The sequence below is a fragment of the Panthera onca genome, chromosome A3 (assembly GCF_046562875.1).
Source record: "Panthera onca isolate mPanOnc1 chromosome A3, mPanOnc1 haplotype 2, whole genome shotgun sequence".
Classification (NCBI taxonomy): domain Eukaryota; kingdom Metazoa; phylum Chordata; class Mammalia; order Carnivora; family Felidae; genus Panthera; species Panthera onca.
The window spans coordinates 79,895,216-79,914,951 of record NC_138341.1 but is presented as its reverse complement, the minus strand read 5'-3'; the positions used below and the strand labels follow the sequence as shown (position 1 = coordinate 79,914,951).

Sequence of the window (19,736 nt, the reverse complement as noted above, 5' to 3'; positions counted from 1 at the left end):
GAGGGAAGGGGGCAAACCATAAGAGACTCTTAAATACTGAGAGCAAACTGAGGGTTGATGGGGTTGGTGGAGAGGGGAAAGTGGGTGATGAGCATTGAGGAGGGCACCTGTTGGGATGAGCACTGGGTGTTGTATGGAAACCAATTTGACAATAATGAAAAAACTTTGTATCATTCCACAGTTGTACTGTGTGTTGTCATGTGCAGACAATCCTATCATCGTGCTAGGGCTAGAATTTTGATCTGAGGATATTAGTTTGACTTTGGAGGGAATGGTGGAGATCCATAGATAGTAGGAAAGTGGGTTGAAAAGGGCACTTGCTGAGTGGAACTTGATTTGCTTAGAAAATGGGAGTTTACATTAGAGCTTTTTTTTCAAATACCTACTCTTCCTTCTTGCCCTGAATATAACTAGAGAGAATACAATCAAAAAAGCAACTTAAGGCAGTTACAAGTTTTAAAGTTCACCTGAGTGGATTTTATTTTGGTTTGAAGTCAGGCTTAATCATCTGTTTTTAAATAACTGAAGTTACTTTGGACATCCTTATCATATGGCCTGTTTCCTTCATTTTATGTATGAGAAGGAAGAGCTAATAAGATATATCCAAAAACAGCAGGATTCCGAATTCAGATCTTTCTGACTCCTAATTGGAGTCAATTTTGCCGTTTAATTAAGCTTGATGTAGATGAGTTCGCCCTGTGGAAATGGATCAGTCTGGGCATATGTCTTAATATATAAAATAAATGCCCAGTGTCTGCATGTACTAGCATGGAGTCTTTTTGGGCAATTACAGTACTCTTTCTTTCATACTGTAATCCCAGTCTTGTTCATCTCTTCTCAGTAGTGTTTTTATGAGATTTTATTGTACTTAAAATTTTAAACATTATTTTAGTTATTTAATGGATGATAAATGATACTCTTTTCTATAATTTTCCTGTTTTTAGTTTGAGCAGTTTAAACAGCAACTACCACTTGTAAGTGTTTGAGGTGATTGCTTTGCTTTGATTAGAATTCCCTGGTGTCTGTGTATGTGCCATTAAACCTGAGTTAATGTGGGCATGAATATAAGGCCACGACTTCTAAGAGGCAAGGGAGTCCTTTAATGGAGAAGTTTTAGGTATGAGATTATTTTACTGAAACCTTTGCCTTGCAAATCTTATACTTTTATATAGTATAAATTAGGGATTTTCAAATTTTTGTCCTCATCCTTTTCTTCAGACAATGTAATGTGGATATCTGAAGGGTAAGATAGTTAATGAGAAGCTGCTGTGATTCACCCCACTGCCTCCTCAAGCCTGACAAGTGCTGTGGAGCACAGTTTAAAAATGCTGTCCTTAGTTACTAAGGCTGATTTTGTTTTTGTTCTTCATTTTGTGTTGAGTCACTTGTAGCAAGGGACCCTGCCTCCTATGGTTAGGTTCCCAGGTGGGTCTGCTGGCAGTGAGAGGTGGTGATTGTTGCAGTTTATGCCAGCTCATTGGGGTCTCCTGCTGGGGGTAACTGGCTCCCAGTCAAACTCTGCCCTTTCTTTTTAAGCTCCCAAACTATAATATGTTAGCACATCTGCCACGTAGTACTTAAATGATACTCTGAAGAGCCCATACTTCACATGGGCTAAAATATTTCTAATTACATTAACTGTATAGATTAGAGTGCTTATTCAGTTCACTTACATAAAAGTTGACAGCAGTTTCACCTCATGATTTCTTTCATTTCTCTTGTGTTTTTGTATCTTGCCTCAATTTATTCTTTATAGAAAATGTATACGACTAATTTCTGGTATAGATTTGGCTTTTTTTTTTTTTTAATGGTGTCATTTACATTTTTTCTCACAGTATTACACAGTTCTTGTAAAATTATTTTTACTTGACTAAAAAAACCAACAGACACATTTCAGACGATTCCCCAATGACTTGTAGGTAGTATTTTATCAGAAAATACATGCTTGGTCTCCAAGAGCTCAAAAACAAATAGCTTATTTTCAGTATCTGTAATAAAAAACCAATCTGTACCCTGTAGGAGAGAGGGCAAGAAGTTGTATACGTATTTTTATACCTTTTATTCCCCTTCCTGAGCTCATGGTGTGGAAATTGGGAATTCTCATCCATTTTAGTTATTCTGGAAAAGCTTACTAGAGGAGATTTGAGAAAATCTTGATGATTCTATATGAATTGTTTGAGAGGGAGTTGTGGTAAAAATATTAAAGTCATGAGGATTAAAGTATTGACTAGTCGAACTCGTGCTTGCAGTTTTGTCATCTTACTCTATTTCTTTTTCCCCTCATGTAATGTTGTTGGCCATTGACTTTTAAAGGAATATCTTATTCTTAAGTGTTTAAGTAAGATTATGTTGCATTAGGGCCACTAAAACAGAGGGAGAAGAAATAAACTAGGAGAATAGGTGGCTCATTGTTGGTGAAAAACTCTGTTGTTAAGAACATTTATTTTTCATGAAACTTCTTTTCCTCAAGTATTAAACTCTTAAGTTGGTTTTACTTTTTTGTTTCAGCATCAAAGCTGGACGACTCCTGTCCTACATTCCCTATCAGCTGTACAGCAAGCAGTCCAACATACAGAAGGGTCTCAACTTTAATCCTGCGTGCAAACCTGAGGATCCTGTGCCAGGTCCAAGCAGTGTATCCAAACAACTGAACAACAGGGTGTAAGTTTCTCTAGACTGGGGAATGCTGCAAAGCTGGGTTTTAGCAGTGGGTGTGGGTACTGCTCCTGCTTTGCTGAAATAGAAACAAATACAAAACATGGCCATTTATCTATATTAAACATGTTAAAATATGTTTGTGGGTATCTTACCTAAAAATTATTTTGGGGGTGTCTACGTGGCTCAGTTAAGCATCCAACTTTGGCTCAGGTCATGATCTCATGGTTTGTGAGTTTAAGCCCCACATTGGGCTCTGTGCTGACACTGTGGAGCCTGCTTGAGATTCTCTCTCTCTCCCCTTTTCTCTCTACTCCTCCCCCAGTTTTACACGTGCCCTCCCAAAAAATAAATAAACTTAAAAAAATTAAATTTATTTTTATCATGAAAGTTTCTTAAATAAAATGTAAATAAGGAAGCTTTCCCAATCAGTGTAGATTCCCCTGTTATACTAATGGATCTTAAATAACTGGAAGTAAAATTTTCCATGGATTTTCCCAAAATTACTTGCACATAAGTAATTTGCTGTAGAATGTTGCTTTCTCAAAAACCAAGCTAATTGCACCAGTATGCTTTTGTTGTGTGCTATATACATAATAAATGTGTTAACATTTCTAGGTTATTTTTGAAAATTTCCAAATTCATAGCAGTTTTACATATGTAAATATATTTACATTGGTAAAAATTTAGTTGGTGACCCTCAGTGTTACAGTTAGAGGTAACTCTAGACTTTATTCCATGTGGCAGATTTAAAAAAATATATTGATTAAGCTTTAATTGCAGTTATCTTGGGTAAATTGGTTTCATGATTAATTGGTGTGTTGCCTTAACTTGTATATCAGGTGGTTTATTACCGCTAGTGTTCTCCTTATTTATTAAATTGCTTGCTTTGGGAGTTGGATATATATATATATATATATATATATATATATATATATATATATATATATATATATATTTAAAGACCAGAAGTCCAATTAAGCTGGGAGGATCTGATATCACTACCTTCAGTAGTTTTTGTTGTTGTCATTTGTATTTTATCTTGTATTCACTTATAAGCATATTCATGTTTTTCACATTACCTAACCCTTTCAATTTTTTTAGCACCATCAAGGTGCACAACAAATAATATCAGAAAATCTTTCCAAATGTGCAACTTCGTATTTTTCTCTTACAGTAATAAAAATAGGAAATAGGTGGTTGTTATTTTTAATTCTCCCTTGTGTCAGTTTTAGCAGGAATTTACCTATTAGATTGTACTTTTTAATACATGTACACTTTTGCCTAATTAATGTATGTCTCCCAATGATGTATTTCCATTACAACTACTTTATGAATATCCGTTTGTGTAGGCTGAAAAACTGTAGTACAGAAAGAATGTATATTAGGAATGTGTTTCTTGCCAGTGTTTGTAATTCTGTTGCATATGTTGCTAGTATACATGAGAAGAATCTTATTGTTTGTCACACAGAAAACTAGATGTCAGGCTTTTCTGACTTAACTCACTTTTGTTGCTTTCCATAGTATTTATTCTTTAGTATATTCAATACGTTTTATAAATTTCTTTGAAGTTCTTTTATGTGACTTCTTGTTCCCTTGCTTTCTCTTTATCTCAAGGGCCAGACATGTAGCAAATGAGGTTTTCTTTCCTTCCTCTTTTATTTTAATTGTTCCCTGATCTTCTATTTTCCCTTTTCACTGGCATGATCATCTGTGAAGATTGGAACTAATCAGAATTGCCTGTCATATTCCATGAGATGGTTCAGCCAGAGCCAACCCAGAAATGGGTGGTAATGTTTTGCATCTGTCTCATGTGTGACTTTTCTGTTTATTCATACTGTTACTGCTAATCTCTTGTGTTGGTATTAGGATGAGAGACTTTATATTAAACTTGGTAATACTGTGGCAGCCTCACCAATGCCTGGGTATCATGTATCAGGCAACCTTCTCTGGAGCCTGCACTGTAATTGGGTTAATGGTGTGGGTGTTTCTAAGTAGAATGAATTGCTGTTCTGTAATTCAGGTTTTTGTTTTTGTTACTTAGATCATTTTTGTGAATGCAAATGAAATTTGCCTTTATTATAGAGTATTAACAAGCAAATATCTAGAGGAGTCAGAATGTGAATTTAGCAAAACATTTGTCATAGGTCCTACATTTATAAACTTGTCATCCAGAAACTTGGTCAGATTGCCTTGGACCACCCTGGTGTCTGAATATGCTTTTTTAAGAAATGAAATGCCATTTCCTTTGTTAATAAGCAGATGTCCTCATTTTACTAGGTATACATTTTACTGAATTACCCATACACATTAACCTAGTTCTTTTTACCTACTCATGACAGTGGGCCTATTAAGGGATTAGTAAATACAGTCTGTCAGTCTTCCTGAGTGAAACTAACTGGCCCTAGGATTGCAGCAGTATCATATTTAATGTGAACAATGCCTTACATGAAACTAAAACAAGGAATATTAATTCAGATAAAGTTTCTTATCCATTTTTATGGGAGTTATTTATGTTAACTCCCATAATTTATTGACTCCCTAGTAAGTGCCAGATACTGTGCTACTGTGGGTATTTAGGGATTACAGGTTCCATTTAAATTTTAGTGGGAAGAATAATTGAAAATAGTTTTTATTTTTCTTCAACCTGAGATTCTTTTATGTTTCTTCTTTGGGAGTATTTGAAGTTTGAAAAAAAAGAACAAAACTTAAAAGACTTTATGTTCTAGGATTTTCGTAGTTACCTTGCTACTTTGGTTTAGCTAAGAATTATCTTAGTTGGAAGAGAAAGAATATAAAATTTATGGCTTAATTTTTCAATTTTTAGGGGGAGAAATATTGAAGGTGTGCATCACTAAGACCATGTTTACATTAAAAATTGTTTTAGCCTGAAAGTCACATATCAATTTATATCTTTTTTTTCTGTCTGTAGAAATCACATAATTAAGAAGATTGAGACAGAAAATGAAGTCAAAGTCAATGGAATGAACAGTTGGAATGAAGAAGATGCCAATAATGATTTTAGTTTTGCGGAGCTGGAGCACATCCTTCCAGGAAGGAAACAAAACGGAATTCCGCATCACAGAGACAGCACTGCCATTTTTAATGGACATACTCCTAGCTCTAATGGTGCCTTACAGATGCAGGATTGCTTGGTGCCCATGGGCAACAGTGTTGCCAGCAGGCTTTCTCCAGACTTTGCCCAGGAGGAGGAGCAGGCTGAGAAGAGCAGCGCTGACTTCAGAGACTGCATTTTGCATCAGTTGCAACAGAGCACTAGAAACACAGATGCTGTGCGGAATCCACACAGAACTCATTCCTTCTCCTTATCATCTTTGCACAGTAACACTAAAATAAATGGTGCTCACCACTCCGCTGTTCAGGGGCCTTCAAGCACAAAAAGCACTTCAGTACCTGCTCTTAGCAAGGCAGCACCTTCAGTGCCATCCAAACCTTCAGATTGCAATTTTATTTCAGACTTCTACTCCCACTCAAGACTGCATCACATATCAATGTGGAAGTGTGAATTGACTGAGTTTGTCAATACCCTACAAAGACAAAGTAGTGGTATCTTTCCAGGAAGGGAAAAGTTAAAAAAAATGAAAACAGGCAGGTCTGCACTTGTTGTAACTGACACAGGTAGATACTTACTAACATTGTTTTCTTAAGAAACAATAGTACTTGACCATTTTGTTCTTAAAGTGTCACTGGTATTCTGATCAGTACTAAGCTCTTATCAAAGTCTTTAGGAATATCGGGGCATGTAAGTTAACAGTAAGTATAGCAGATTATAGAAAGCTTTCTTCCTTATTAAAATATTTTTTACAAATTTAGATTTAAATGTTGGCTAGCTGAATATTTTCAGGTAACTTAAACAGTAACAAGGTTGGGATTCTGAGCATTCATTCCTCATGTAGACCTTGTCAGTTGTTGAAATTTTGAACTGTGTAAAATATAACATGTAATTCTATCCAGTGCTCAAATTCTTGTAAGAATAAATTGGTTTGGTAAGAGTAACTTAATTCTAGAAGCTGGCATCTGAATGATTTTTAAATTATTAAAGAACTGACTTAATAGCTACTGTAATTACAGTGGTAAACTTGTAGTGAGATTAAGTATTTTCACATAATAGTAGATGGGTTAATTGTATTTTGTTTTTTAATACTTTTCTTGTCTTAAAAAGCAAACAAAACCAACAATTACAGACTGTATTTCTATGCAGTCATTACTAATTAGTTTCTGGTTTGAGGTTTTAGATAACTGTTTACAGAATATATGGTTTTGTTTTGTTTTTTTAGAGAGATATCTCAGATTATCTCATATTACCTTTTAACTTATAGCTATGGAAACTGAGGTACAGAGAGAAGCTCATGGTTCTGCCCTAGACAGTGATAGAGCTTCTCCCTGTGGGTTTTTTTCTATTATGTTTTGTTGTGTTTGATGTAGTCCTAAATACTTTGTGTTACTTATGAGATATTTCAGAATAATGTTACAGGTATTAGATTATCCATTCATCATCCCTTGGCCTCATATGGTAAAGGTCATTTAATTTTGAAAGCTGCAAAGAATTATGAATTAGTTTCATGAATGGAATAAAATGATAAATTTTTATGTTGTATGAAAGCATTCAGTAGGTGTTTGGTATATGCATTCTGTACTACTTGAATATTTAAAGCAGTTATTTGGGGTTTATATTATGTTTATATAATATTTATATACAGCAAAATTATAATTGTTAAGATTTATTTTCTAATAATACAGAGGATAGCAAGGAAGTGCATGGCTTGAGTTCAATAATGTATCCTTAATCCAAATTCTGGCTCTGCAGGGCCATGGGCCAGTTCACCTCTCTGGGTCTCAGTTTCCCCTTCACGGTGGAGTGATAGGTGGTCCATGGTGCTCACCTTGTGGGCTTCTGAACTTAAGGGAAGATAACATGAACAAAGGCTTGTTGCCTTGCACATAGTGAGAACTTGGTGCTTTCACACTGCTTTCACAGTCACAATTTGGTAAATGTAGTAGTCTGAACCATTGGGGAGTAAAAATGTAAGGTTTTGGAAGCTTATTCTGAAGACTTAACACCTTGAGTACTAGTATTCTTAAACCTATCAACAGAAAACTTTTTTATGAGATTAGAACTTTTTTTTATTTTAACGTTTATTTAGTTTTTGAGAGAGACAGAGCGGGAGTGGGGGGGTGGGCAGAGAGAGAGGGAGACACAGAATCCAAAGCAGGTTCTGAGCTGTCAGCACAGAACCTGATGCAGCCCAACCCGGGCTTGAACTTATGAACCACGAGGTCATGACCTGAGCCTAAGTCAGACGCCTAACCAACTGAGCCACCCAGGTGCCCTGAGATTAGAACTTTTTACAAGCTTGGAGTTCTTATTTCCAAGAATTCTATATTTTAGAGGACTAAAGGTCTCTAAAGGACTAAAAGGTCTAAGGATGGAACTGATAAAGAACAAAGCTCTAGTTGTGGCTGGATTGGTTACAATAACCCTGATAAACCAAAATACATAGCTCGGGGTGATTAGAAGGCAGAGTCCTTAGGAGAGGACACTACCCTTTTCTTGAAAGTGGCATATATGCTTCAGAGCTGATTTTTAATAGTGTTTAATGGCTAAAGGAGGAAAATTGTATATATTTACCTACAGATTTATATGTAGGTATTTGTTCTATAGACTTTTTCTAACTATATCTAGAGCAACAATGTGATGGTTCCAGGGCTCAAATCAGACTGCCTAGAGTTGAAATCCAGTTTGGCTTCTTCTTACTGGCTGCATAACACAGTCATTAACATAACAATATTAATCTATCAGATGGACCTAATAAGATTATATATTTCATCATATTGAGAATTTTAAATAAATACATGTAAACCTCTTAAAACAGTACATGACACCTACCAAGCACTCTATACTGGCAGTTTTTACTGTTTTTTTATCAAGGAATATTTGTAGACTGCATATGGAATACTGATCATCTAAAGTTACTTAGCTCCACGTAACTATATGAAAGTACTTTTATACATTTTAATAAAATATTCACACAGAAATAACTAAGTATTTAGACATACTTTGAATGAAAGACTTAATAATTCTTACAGTATAGATTAGGAAAACATGCTATCTTCATAATTGATTTCAAATTATGTTTGCAAACTAAATTTATATCTCTGGATTATGTTTAGAGCCAAAGAAACTGACGTTTGACCTTGCTTGAAGTGATTGAAATATTCTGTAATAGATACTGTATTTTTTTGAGACTTCATTCAACTTATAGGCACTTAAAGTACAGTTTTTAAAATTAAATAGACCTGATTTTTTTTTTTTATTAAAAATTAGCTTCAGGTTTGAACATTTTCTTTTTCCTTCTAGGAAATATGTCAGTATTGAGTTCACCCAGGCATCAGAGCTGTATAATGCATGTTGATATGGATTGCTTCTTTGTATCAGTGGGTATACGAAATAGACCAGATCTCAAAGGTCTGTATTCTTGTTCATATTTTAAGAAAACTTGATATTGTTATAAATATATATTCTAAGGGATCATAAAACCTTCAAGAAATATTATTTTTATTTTCCTTGGCAAAATAAATCCCTGCTTCCAAGTTTTCTGACTCAGTTATCAAGAAAGATAAAGGGAAATTAGAAACATTTTGTTCTCCCTGTGGAGGTTAGGTCTTTTAGGGAAGAATACTCCTCTTCAGCTGAAAGATCTCATCTAAGACTAATAAGACTGGTACCTGCATTGAGCATTTTCTATATTTTTACATATTTACTATTACTTGGTTATTAAATAGAAATTTTATGGTAGCATATTCCACAGTTTGGGTCCATGCGCTTTCTTTCTCTTGGATAAATAACTTGATTAACTGTTCTGATGATGCTAGTGCACATTCCAACTTTTTGGTTTGAGAATAATTTTGCATTAATGAATATTGCTGAGATATGCTGTCATCTTTGTTTTAATGGAATTTCAGATATTTGTGAGTTAGTCAATACTTTTAAAAACATTTATTCTGGATTTTTCAGTAGTTCTGTCTGTGCTTGAAAGATGTAACTATTAGCATTTTCTTCTGAGAGTCTGTTCTTTTTCAGGAAAGCACAGAAACTGCTGGTTAACACCAGGGCTTTATTTGTGTCATGAATAGCTACTGCTTCAACTTTGAAGGGAGTTTAGAATGTTTAAAGAATTGAGTTTAGCCTGATGAGTCACTCTGATGGTGGTATTTTTTATCCTCACAACAAATGCATTCAGTAACATATATATGAATGATGCATGCTATTGCTTTAAGAAGTTACAGTTCTTTTGTAACTTAATGCATACAGAAGGAAATGATACCTGAAAGATTTTATAACTAAACCAAAAACTGAGGGACTGTATTCTCAAGTTTATTATATAGTAGGTCAGATTGTGGTCCCTTTGCATATATGTTTCTCTTGTTGTAAAATTGAAAGATTGGATGTTACCTTACTTTTCTGATATGAGAAATATAAAAAGTCCAGATGTAGTTGGTTTTCTTACCCTCTCCCACCATTCCAGTTTGAATCTAGGATCTGAGTTGACTCTTCTCTACTGTAAGAAACCAAACAAAAATCATGGGAAAGGAAGTGATAGCGTTTTAACTTGAATAAATATATCATATTGTCATAAATAGTTTACTTTTTGGAGGGTGTTGAGAAACTTAGATGATTTTTGTATGGTGATTGAGAATGTTTAAAGATACTAGCTCCTTATGGATTAATGTCTAAAGCTAAAGAAAATATGTCATATTTTTAAAACTTTTGAAAATGTTTCCTTTACATATTGCCATGTTAACATTCCTATATTTAGATTTAAAAATAATTTTTTTTTCCTCACAGGAAAACCAGTGGCTGTTACAAGTAACAGAGGCACAGGAAGGGCACCTTTACGTCCTGGCGCTAACCCCCAGTTGGAGTGGCAGTATTACCAGAATAAAATCCTGAAAGGCAAAGCAGGTACAAATGAGCTCTCTTTGAAGTCATAATGCTCCTGTTGAAGACGTCTGGATATTGCTGCTGGTATTGTCATTACAGAAATGAAAGAGTTGAAATAATTAGCTTTTTCATTCAAGGGTTTTAAAGGTGTCAGTGACATCTTAAAGCAAAATCTGCATGCAATACAAATGACTGGTTTATAGTCCTGCTTTGTTGAATTGGATGATGATATTTTCCTGGGATAGAAAAGAATGTTTTATAGGGTGTGATTAGTTTGCTTTGTGTATATTTAGATTGGGATAAAAATAAAATCATGGACATCATTTTGTGGTGGTCTCTAGACTCAAGTTGATTACTAGTTGTTTGGTCACTGATCAACAGCAAAGACACTAAAGATTTGTGTGAGGCTGTGGAATAAGAAATAGTAGGACTTTATTTATTGGAATAAGAAGATAAATACTAGGAATCATTCCCCATATCTTTGTTGAACCTGTTTGAACATTTTCTTGCCTCACTGGCTTTTGAATTTTTTGCTATTAATAAATAAAAATCATAAATTATACTGATCACAGTATTATTAACATTTTTATGTCTGTTTTTCCCCCCTGAGTAAATTCCCTGAGAAATATTTGATTAGAAATTAAATTCTTTGTCATTGATCAGTTTCCTCTTGAATGTCTGCAAAGCCAAAAGTTTTTAAAAATTAATTTTCCAGAAGAATATTAATCAGAAAGTAGTCAGAAATATACAGGGGAATGGAAGGCAAGCAGTTAAATTTCATCCTGATTATTTCAGGTTCCTAGTTTTCAGTTATAAGAATTTGGGATTATTTTAGAAATGATCTCATAGAAATTAAGGCAGAAGGAAAGCCACTGGACATATCTGAGGAGTTTTTTTGAATTACAGTCTTTTTATTGGTCGTGATTATCTGTTTACATGGTATGAATACAAAAGACAATAACTAGAGATAGAACTTTATGCTTCATGTGTACCTGTATTTTCCAGATTTCCTTTCTCTTGGTTATTTAAATCTTTTAAGAGATTTTTGACATTCCAACATTTTGTGTGTCATGAATAGATCTTGAAGTAGTCAGTATTGAGCTTAAGATTTAGTTGTATTGTGGTATGTGGCAATATGGGTAGTTTCTTAAGTATTGGTAGTATGGTTTTGTGCTAGGTTGGTTTCTAGAAAACAAGTAGCTTAAGGAAATGCATACTTGTCACATTGGGCAGTCAGTGAAAAACTTACTGAATGAGCGTTGAAAGAAGAAAAAATACCATGGACATACCGTTCAGTAATGTCTGTCAGTTATGCAGTACTCAGTTTCTCTGGTGGGTAGAATCTTGTGTTTGCTACACACATCTGTATTTCAGCAGTCTCTGCCTGGAAGTTTGGCCTTGTCAAGCACACATCCCTTAGGAGTAGCAGAGAACTAGTCCTCTTACATCTTTCCTTCCTTCACAAGTGATCTGACCACACACAGTTTATTAACAGAATACAGTTGTTGCTTACTTAATTATCTTCGTCAGTTTAGCCACTGGATTTTCATAACACTGTAATGACCTTTTATAATTCACATCCCCTCCACCTCTACATGTGGTAGGAAATTGGAAGGTAAATATTAAGAGAAATATTGAAATTTCACTTGACATTGAAAACTGTCAAAACTAGTTTTTCTGTCACTAGAACAGGTGAATATAATACTTTGCATTTTATATTCTTTCTTTAACTTGATGTCATTCACTTTTATGTCCTAAGCCTTTGACCCATTAGGAGCTTACCACAATATTTGTAACATAAAATGAACAGATTGTTCTTAAAGTTTGGTTGCACCTAACCTTGTACTTAGAACTTGTTTTTTCAGTGCCTTTGCTCTTCTTTCCTTGTTACTCCCTGATCTTTCTTTCTCTGTGTCCTTATAAGACATGACATCAAATTTTAAAATATCGAGGATCAATTTAGGAATTAGAATCTTTGGCTTCTGCACACTAGCTTTTAAAACAAAAAAATCAGTTCTGATTTTTCAGCTTGTACATCTAGGCAAAGTAGTAGAACAAATAGCATCTTTAGCCTTTTATAGATAGAAACTTTAGTTTCTTATTCGTCATATTAAAAAACTCTTTATCTAAATACACCAGCATAACCAAGGGCTTTCCATCCATGACTTCCTTTGGAAGCTGCTTCCTGAACAGTACTCAGCAGTGACGCTTCTCATTGAGGGGACCTTATTATTTGGAATCCATTTATACTCAAGATTTTGTGGTTGGGGCCTTTTACCCTTTCCTGGATTCCAGGATGCAGATGTTTTCTTACCCCTTCAACAGCTTCAGTGTTCATTCTAAAGAACAACAGTTTTTAAAATCGTTTTAGTCATAGATTTATTCTCAGCGATTTCTTTTTCACAGACTTGGGTCCCGGCCTCTGATTTCTCCAACCGTTCCTCCACATTCTCCATGTGCCCGTCTAGTTTGTCAAGTTTTGATGAGCAGTTCTCTACTTTGCCCTCCAGTGAGGACAGTGTGTCCCTGAATTTCCCTGAATCTCCCTTGAAGCAACTCACTGCGCTCGTGGAGGGATCCCTGCACTCTGCTGCACTGTGGAAAAGGTCAGCCAGCCCAGTGAAGAGAAACCCGAGGTGCTGCCTCTCAGGCAGGGCATTGGGAGCACAGGGAGCACAGACACTGTTCTCACCTCCAGCATGACTTTCCTGTGATTTTCCAGACAAGTATCGTAGATTATTTAACTAGACTTTCAAATAGAAGTCACCTAACTCCCCAACTTTCAAGGCATACATAATCATGGTTATACCTGTGAAAGGCAGCTGGTTGTGGCTCTTCAGGCTTCAGCTTTCTTTGTTGTTGTTGTTGGTTCAGTGGCAGCCTCTCTTGAACTATGATACTGACAATCCTGAAATTTCCTAAAGATTTTCAGCTTAGAATAATGGACTATGAAAGCTGATAATATTTAGCCTTCTAAGATGCTTCAGAAAAATGGGGAAGTCTGCTCTGCACTCTGTTTTTAATGTATCATAGTATAGCATATGTGTATCATAATATATCAGAAATCATAGCTTAAATTTTATACTCTGCTGTTTTAATTTTTGAGGCAAGTGGGATTTGAGCCCATTAAGATACCAGTGCTTTCAGTTTGATTTGGGTTTATGCTTTGTGTGTTTGGGTGCCGGAATCCAGAAATACTTACGTGGGTTGCATAGTTGGGTAAAAGATGTTGACAGTTTCTGGAGTCAAATCAGGAAGACTTATTTTGGCCCATAAAGCCAGATACTTTGCCATGTGTTCCTGGGGGTGCTTTAACTTGGCTGATTTTTCATGGAACATTGTGTCTCTGAAATAAACAGAAGAGAAATCCTGGGTTTGCTAGTTATATATTATACTCAAAATAGGTTTGTCTAGAATTAATTGAAGTGGTATATCTTGGCTTGTTTTACTAACTACTGGTATTTTTGTTCATAATACTAGAACTATGGCTGAGATTGTGTTTCAAGAATATATGTTTTTAAAACATAGTCTTGGAACTTAATATCCCAAGAGACCAGGAACTGAAGTTGTGTTTTAATCTTTCTCAATTGCTAGTGAAGCTAAAGGTACTAAAGGAGGTAAAATGGCGTGCAGTCAGTACTCTGCTGATAGGTGCTTTTATAATCTTGTGTGAAGCTGTAAATTGAGTTTGGATATTAAAAGATACTAGTGAGTGGTACTGTTTAGGCTAGAGTTGTATTCTGTAAAGCAATTGGTATTCTGATCACACCTGAATGTTTTTAATTGCACATGCATTGTTAAGCCATTGAGTAGAACTTACTGAAAGGTGGGCAGTGTTGTGAAGCTCTTTTACCCGATGTGTGTTCAAAAGAAAAACCTTAAATTTAGGATGAAACCTCTTTCTGGTATGCGACCTACTGAATTGGATCGAATGACTTACAGGAAATTGGTGTTTGTTGAGCATGTTGTTCAGTAGCTTTAAGCTTTGGAGGTAGTTTATTTAGGAAATAGCAAAGAACATTCAGAGAAATGTGTATTTTCCATTAACTTAAGTTTCCCATTACAGAGAGCTGTATAATCCTTTCAAGGCTAAAAGAGGGATTCATCTTCCTGATAACTTTTCATCCTTTTCATCTCAAGAGACTGTTGAAGAATGTTTTATATTTATCTTTTGATATATTGTGTAAAAAAGAAAAAAAAACTAAAAAACTCAAAATCTTTACTGAAGTGAACACTTTCAGTTTATTACACATTTTTGTCTGACCGCTGATGAAGTATAAATGGAAACAAACCATTTTAGAGCTATAAGTTTTCTTTTATTAAGTAAGGAGACCAATACCAGTGGATATAACTATTTGGAATTTGCTATGCATTTATATATGAAAGGAATGGAAAATACATTTCTTGAATGAAAGTTAAGGAAAATGAGTTTCCAGTGTATAATCATTAAATTTTATTATTTTTAAAGCAAAGATACCAGATTCATCAATGTGGGAGAATCAAGATTCTGCACAAGCAAATGGGATTGATTCTGTTTTGTCAAAGGCTGAAATTGCCTCTTGTAGTTACGAAGCCAGGTATGTGGAAATTAAGTCTATTGTAATACTTACGGATAGTTCATCATTTTTACAGACTCTTTTGAAGTGGATTCAGACGTGCCAGTCATCCCTGTATTACATGTTATGGAAAGAAATATTTCAAGGCTTAGTCCCTTCAGTTCCTTTTTTCCTTTCACAAATGCTAGATAACTTTAAATAAATACCTTACTTTCCTGATGAATCGGTAGGTCCTACAGTGGAAACCAAAAGAAATTGGGCATTGCCACTTTCAGACCATTGTCTTTTGAAGGATAGAATTAAAGAATTAGATATTTTTTTACTATTCATCTATTCTGATCACTCCTTTTTATAGTTAAGAAAAGTCCCTTGCAATTTAAAACTCGTAATACATAATATTTTCTTAAAATTTTTTGTTAAAACTTGATTGTCTATTAAATTACAAGTAAATGCGTATTGGCATACTCAATAATCTCCTCACTTAAAATTGCAGACTGTTGTCAACTTGTTAGTACCAACTTTGTGTGTAGGTCTTTATCTTACAGTAACCTTAAACTCTCATTACAATGGGCTCTGTTAGTACAGGAAGAAATAGACATTATGTATGTGTTCCTCACACTTAAATCATTTAAAACTAGAAGGAGTAATAATGAATTGATTAATTTGAAAGAGCTGCCTCTTTTTTTCTTTCCTGATAACTGACACTTTCTACCTTTATAACATTTACATATTGTTGGCAAGCGTTAAAGTATTTAACAATTATAAAAACAAAGAGTCCTACATCAGTTATATTTTTCAGTCTTTTTTACTTATGCCTTTGTCATTCATACTTTTCTTTTTTATTGAGATATAATTGGCATGTAACGTTATATTAGTTTCAGGTGTATAGCATAATGATTTGATATATGTAACATTTTTCAGTCCTAATTAAAAGTTGGGGTTGTTCAAGCAAGTCTAATAGGAACAAAAGATATTTCAACATCATCTAACTGAAATAGTTTAAAATCTTGCCAGTTATTTTATAAAAAGGATACTTAAGAAAACTTTGAAATCAAACATACGTAATTATAAAATATTTTAAATTACTTCCCAATTATGACCTGTGAAACTTTTACTCCTAGACTGACTTTGCCTTTCTTATTGACAGAATTACGTTTTAACCTTTTCATTGTTGATAATGCAGCCCAAGAGTTGAAAATTTACTTTAATAAAAATGATAAGTCAGATACAAATGCATTCTGGATTGTTATATTTTTATTAAGCCAGGCAGTTTAAAGCTGATTTTGTGTTGTGCTCAGTAAGTCTAGCTTTTTTCCCCACTGAGTTGTTGGATGATGACTTGTGCCTCTGGTGTCTGGACAGTTGTGTTCACATGTGGAGGGCATGGGGAAGCTCAGGAATACTCTCTCGGTGTTTGAGTTTTGCTCAGGGCTGAAGTGAAAGCCCCACCCTCTCTGTATTGCTGCTGAAGGTTGTCTCTTCTCATTCAGCACCCCAAGCTGAGTGCTGGTCAGAGGGTAGCAAGGCTGCCTCGGGGGTAAAAGTGTTTCCTGTTGCTGATGGTTTTGGACACAAGTAGCCACAGCTGTAGGAGGAGCTCTAGGAGCTCTAGGCTTCTTTTGGTGTTTGGATGTTGCAGTCGTTATTGCATCAAAGATAGTGATTGTCAAGCTGAATGTATTACAGAATAATTGTGTTACGATAATATGGTCCAAATACTATGCAGCAAGCCAGTGAGGTGGTAATTGTTTAAGGAGAAACATAAGTGATGAAAATGAATTTGAGTATAAGTTGGGGGAAGAAAAACCCATAAGAGTGGAGTTTTATCTCTTATTGTGATTTTCCTTTTGTAGAAAGCTGTTGATAGAAAGTCTCTAGAAAACAATTCTTGGATACCCTTTTCTTGTCCAATAATTATATTTTCCTTAGGTGAGAAGATTTGTTAAAAATTTCTCACATTTGCATCAGAGAAATGTTTTTAGGGTTGGAGTAGGGACTGGATATAGGGATGGGCCTCCCAGTTTTATCCATTGTTGAGTTTCCAAAAGACACAGACTAATAATGAGGTCAGGAAAGGATGGTATGTACACATGAGGGTAGAAATTATGGAAAGGTAGAATGTATATACGAAGGCTAGAATATACATTACTGTTAGTAGTTTTACTCATACTTAACAGAAAGAGCAAGATTTATACATAAGTGAGAAGGTAGATACATGGATGAATAGGAAGTGATCTATGAATATCCGAGAATCACATATTTTTTAAGATCAATCATTTTTAAATCTCTGTTTTCATGCACTTTTGTAAGGACGCTTTACTGTTCTTATAGTGATGTGGATACCTATTAGCACATTGAATGGGCAGTGACATACATGTGCAGTGTAAACCTGCAAATAAACAATTTTTGTGGCACACACTGATAAAGTATTGGTAGTTTATTCTCTGTGGGATCTAGTTGACAGGAATAGATAAGCCACTGTAGTGAAGGGTCACTTTATAATGTTTTGTATTTGCCTTTACTCATTTATTTTATATGAAACAAATCCACTTTCCCAACTACCAACTCAAGAGAATTTTGCTTCCTTCCCTTAGTTATGGGAACCCTCTTAGGTTCCCTTAGGTTTTCCTTTTTTGTTTGTAACTTCCCTAGTGTTTAGTGGCTCCTAAACATTTCTCTCCAAGATGTATATGTGCACAAGTACATAAATAGATGTCTTTTGTTTTGCTAATAAGTAACACATCCCTGAAAATTTTTGAATAAGTGAAAAAATAGGAAAATACAATTATTGTAAATATAAGAATATAGTATATAGCAGTTATGTAACACATTCTTTCAACAATGAATAATTACCTTTAATTTGTAAGCTTAGCTTTTGCATGCTGAACCTACACATGTAGCATTATTGAAAATATCTTAAACTGTATGTGTTTGTATATAGACTTCAAAACTTTTACACACACACACACACACACACACACACACACACACGTCCTTGCTTTACTAAACAAGGTCCATTGACTACGATCTATTATTTGGTGGGTGAGTGTAGTAGGAAGGGTAATCCTTGTGAACGTCATGGGGTCTGTTTTGTTTACCATGTTTTACCTATCACCTCGCAAAATACCAGACATAAATTTTTGTTGAATGAATGAAAAAATTTTCGTTGCCATATTGTTTGTCAGTCAGCACTTCTTTTACTGTCATTTTTCCTTCCTATTAGATACTTCTTGTCTACTAGGAGCTTTGAAGTCAGATAATTTATTACTGTTTTTGTGTCCATCAGAAATGCATATGATTTTGCATTTACTTCTGAGTAACTTGGAGGATTCTTTTCCTTCTTGGCTTTCGGTGGTGTGAGATGGGGAGGGTGCCAGAGATTTCTGAGTAACTGAAGCCTAGTATTTGTATATTGTTTCTCAAAACAGGGCACACTACCATACTGAGTAAGCACTTAGTAAATATTTATTGAAAAAATGTATAGAATAACTGATGTATTTACACAGGAGTATGTAATCTGGTGAAACAGTGCTTATTATTTTGCTTGTGGTTTTATTTTAGTATTTTTTCTTGGTTTCATTACAGAGTGGTAAAATGGAATTTTACTAATTATATATAATTCCATAATTACAGTTTTGTGCTGAATGCTCCAAATATCAAAGGTAATGTGGGGCATTGAGACACGCAAAAGATTTAAAATTTACCATTTTCAATTAGGTCCCTCAAAGTTCTGGAACCCTGGCTCCTGCCCAGAGTGATGTCCTACCATATACAATGCTGTTGGCATCTCAACCACTGTGGAGCCACTTCAGGAGCATGGAATTGGTCAATTGGGAATTGGGTGGTAATAGGATGAGTACATTTTGTCTGTTTGTCACATAGCACTGTTTTGTGTAGTTCTTTCGTTTATATTCTTTGTCTTTGGGGGATGAACCCTGGCCAAACCGTGCCATGTGTTAGGGGAAGAAAACCTCTTTTTGACAGCACATTCCTGCTCTGTGGTGGTTGTGATATCACCAGCATATGGCATGCTGGCATCTCTGCAAAGGGGCCAGAGGTCTGAGTCTTAGGAGAAATCTTCAGATACAGACAAGAGCCAAACCTGGTCTTTTAATAACATATTTTGGCACATTTACACATGTCATTTACACTAATCAGTCAATTGTGCATTTTTCCTTTGGGGGGGAAACAAACTTGAATTTTTCTTAATGCTTGTTGTTTATCCCTAATGAGAATTGAGTTAAACGAAAAGTATATATTACTGGCATGGGGACATACTGTCAACATTTGATATTTGATTTTGCATTTGAAAGTTATTCCTAGTATAACATTCATTGTGTTTTATTCTTTCTCTAGACAAGTTGGCATTAAGAATGGAATGTTTTTTGGGCAAGCTAAACAACTTTGTCCTAATCTTCAAGCTGTTCCATATGATTTTCATGCATATAAGGAAGTTGCGCAAACAATGTATGAAACATTGGCAAGGTACAGCATATACCACAGTCACTTTCATGTCTGTTCTTTTACTTCTTATATTTAATTTTTTTTTTTTCAACGTTTTT

General features: G+C 34.9%; 1 protein-coding gene across 10 annotated transcripts in view; it reads left to right on the top strand.

Moving 5' to 3' along the window:
* The window catches only part of REV1 (REV1 DNA directed polymerase), a 93,082-nt gene that overhangs the window by 49,963 nt on the left and 23,383 nt on the right, over window positions 1-19,736 (top strand). For 7 of the 10 annotated variants that reach the window (XM_060645404.3, XM_060645385.3, XM_078444390.2 and 4 more), the window contains 6 exons: window positions 2,509-2,661; window positions 5,588-6,294; window positions 9,035-9,142; window positions 10,523-10,639; window positions 15,087-15,195; window positions 19,531-19,659. In XM_060645404.3, the coding sequence (XP_060501387.2) occupies window positions 2,509-2,661; window positions 5,588-6,294; window positions 9,035-9,142; window positions 10,523-10,639; window positions 15,087-15,195; window positions 19,531-19,659 (1,323 nt within the window). Of the gene's footprint in view, window positions 1-2,508; window positions 2,662-5,587; window positions 6,295-9,034; window positions 9,143-10,522; window positions 10,640-13,047; window positions 13,225-15,086; window positions 15,196-18,903; window positions 19,019-19,530; window positions 19,660-19,736 lie in introns of those variants that run through there. The other 3 variants (XM_060645456.3, XM_060645465.2, XM_060645474.3) reach the window with 3 other exon arrangements.